The 1,913-nt window shown below is 41.3% G+C and overlaps 1 protein-coding gene across 1 annotated transcript in view; it reads right to left on the reverse strand.

The window, feature by feature from the left end:
- SNAPC1 (small nuclear RNA activating complex polypeptide 1) overlaps positions 1–1,913 on the reverse strand; it is a gene marked incomplete at its 3' end in the record, with an annotated part of 16,445 nt that overhangs the window by 10,862 nt on the left and 3,670 nt on the right. Inside the window, exon 3 of the mRNA XM_018562443.1 lies at positions 1,184–1,324. Within this exon, the coding sequence (XP_018417945.1) occupies positions 1,184–1,324 (141 nt within the window). The remainder of the gene's footprint in view (positions 1–1,183; positions 1,325–1,913) is intronic.

Here is a 1,913-nt window from a genome sequence, read left to right on the forward strand (position 1 = left end):
AGAAAAGCAGCAAATAGCTGTAGAATGAAGCGTAAACTGTCTAGTTTAAATGTTTACACTGCCTAAAGTTCAGCTTTAATAATCTCTAAAGTGACCCACAGGTATGTAAACGCACACTGGTGCAATAGCAAATGCATCCAGTTAAAATGTAGGTAAACCCTAACAATGAATTTCTCTTATTTGCTCCCTTTTGGTCAGTTAAATATACCATTCAAGTGTATTTTTATATCTGTTTCATAAGTGCAAAAAATCTTGTGAGCTGATAACTTCCTGTGCTCTCTGCCTGTACACAAGGAGGCAAATTAAGAGCAGGAGGGGGAGATGAGGAGAGCTCTGTGTTCTTTGTAAGCCATCAGAAATGAAGCAGGCAGGGCTGACACCACATGCTCAGGTATTCAGAGCCCAAAATACATAATGTTGTCAAAGAGGAAGGTAGGAGTATAATATATTTCTGACACACCGACAGTTATCTTTCTGTACACTGCAGTATGTTTAAAGGGATTAAACATGTATCCTGAGATGTACTAAGAATGTTTTGGTTTTTTTTATTCTGCCTTGACATACACTGCAACCAGTCTACACATGGGTAGAGATTTCACTGCAGTGCCACCAGCTGGTAAGATCAGGTACTGTCCCAACATCAAGTGCCTGCTCAGTGTGTACATGGAACCGAGAATGGGAATGGAAGAGGCACAAGGCATTGTTATTTAATACATATTGCAGATCTAGCTTCGCTTTGGACTGGCCACTAAGAAAGAGTTAAACTCTTTTCGCTTACTCACAAGGACAGGTATCCAGCCCTCCAGTTCTACAGAACCAAGGGCTGCATGATGTCTCAAACCTTATTGTGGATCAGTCACCCTGTTACAGGCATTTTTTTAGGGTAGGTGCTGCCCCAGAAATTCTTACAGGTAGTTATGCAGCCCCTCCCCTAACAATCAGTCCATTACAGCATTACGCATGCTATACATCGCTCTGAATAAACACAGCCCCCAGTCTCTCCTTTGGAAGTCTGATGAATTGAGGATTGTAAATCACTGAATGCCTGACTCTAAACTAGTGGAAAGAATGAACTCTGGATTTTGTACTGCAAAACAGATATACGCAATCATAAAATAAATAGGGAACTGCCATCATCCCATATAACTGAAAAGAATATCTGCTTTATGTCATTCCAAATTACCATTGTGGGCATTGCTGTGAAATAAAAGGCTCTGCTGCGGCGCATTTGTCTGAAGATGTACACTGCATCTAAATGCTGAGCGCTGATCAGATCCTGATTAAACTTTTCCACCTCAGACCAGTCTTTCAGTGCTATTCTTATCTGCAGGAGAGGAAAAAACAAGAAAGACACAAATTATTCAAGTGACAGTGTCTGTGTAAAGTAGGGATGTCCAGATACCAGTTCAGATACCAGTGCCGATACTTGGCATTTTCATGAGAACTACCAGGGTTGCAGCATTCGCAGCTGGGACCTGGCTCTGGCGCTCCCCCCACTGTCCTGAAATCATTAGTCTGTATTGTTTTAGAAAAACTGTCACATGAAAATAAACAAAAATGTATCAGTACTTGCATCTGTGAGTACTTGGGCGAGTATCAGTACTTGGAAAAATGGTATCGGTGCATCCCTAATATATATTTATAAACACAAAACCATACATTAAAACAGAGATGTCCAAAATCCCAGGAGCTCCGTGTGCTCCTTACAAATGACATCCACCTCCTAACTTTTTCTCTATTCTAGTCCTTGAGCTAGAAAAGTATCTGTACTTGTACTGAGTACAGTACTTGGTATCGGTGCATCCCTAAAGCTAGCCATACACAGCTAGATTTCTCTAGTTCAGCTCTGTGGGGTCTCCTATCCATGCTAAACAGTGTGGATAGGGGGATATCTTCTGCCAGCTATTGTATTG

This window comes from Nanorana parkeri, unplaced genomic scaffold, assembly GCF_000935625.1.
Source record: "Nanorana parkeri isolate BGI_ZX_2015 unplaced genomic scaffold, ASM93562v1 scaffold20, whole genome shotgun sequence".
Taxonomy (NCBI): domain Eukaryota; kingdom Metazoa; phylum Chordata; class Amphibia; order Anura; family Dicroglossidae; genus Nanorana; species Nanorana parkeri.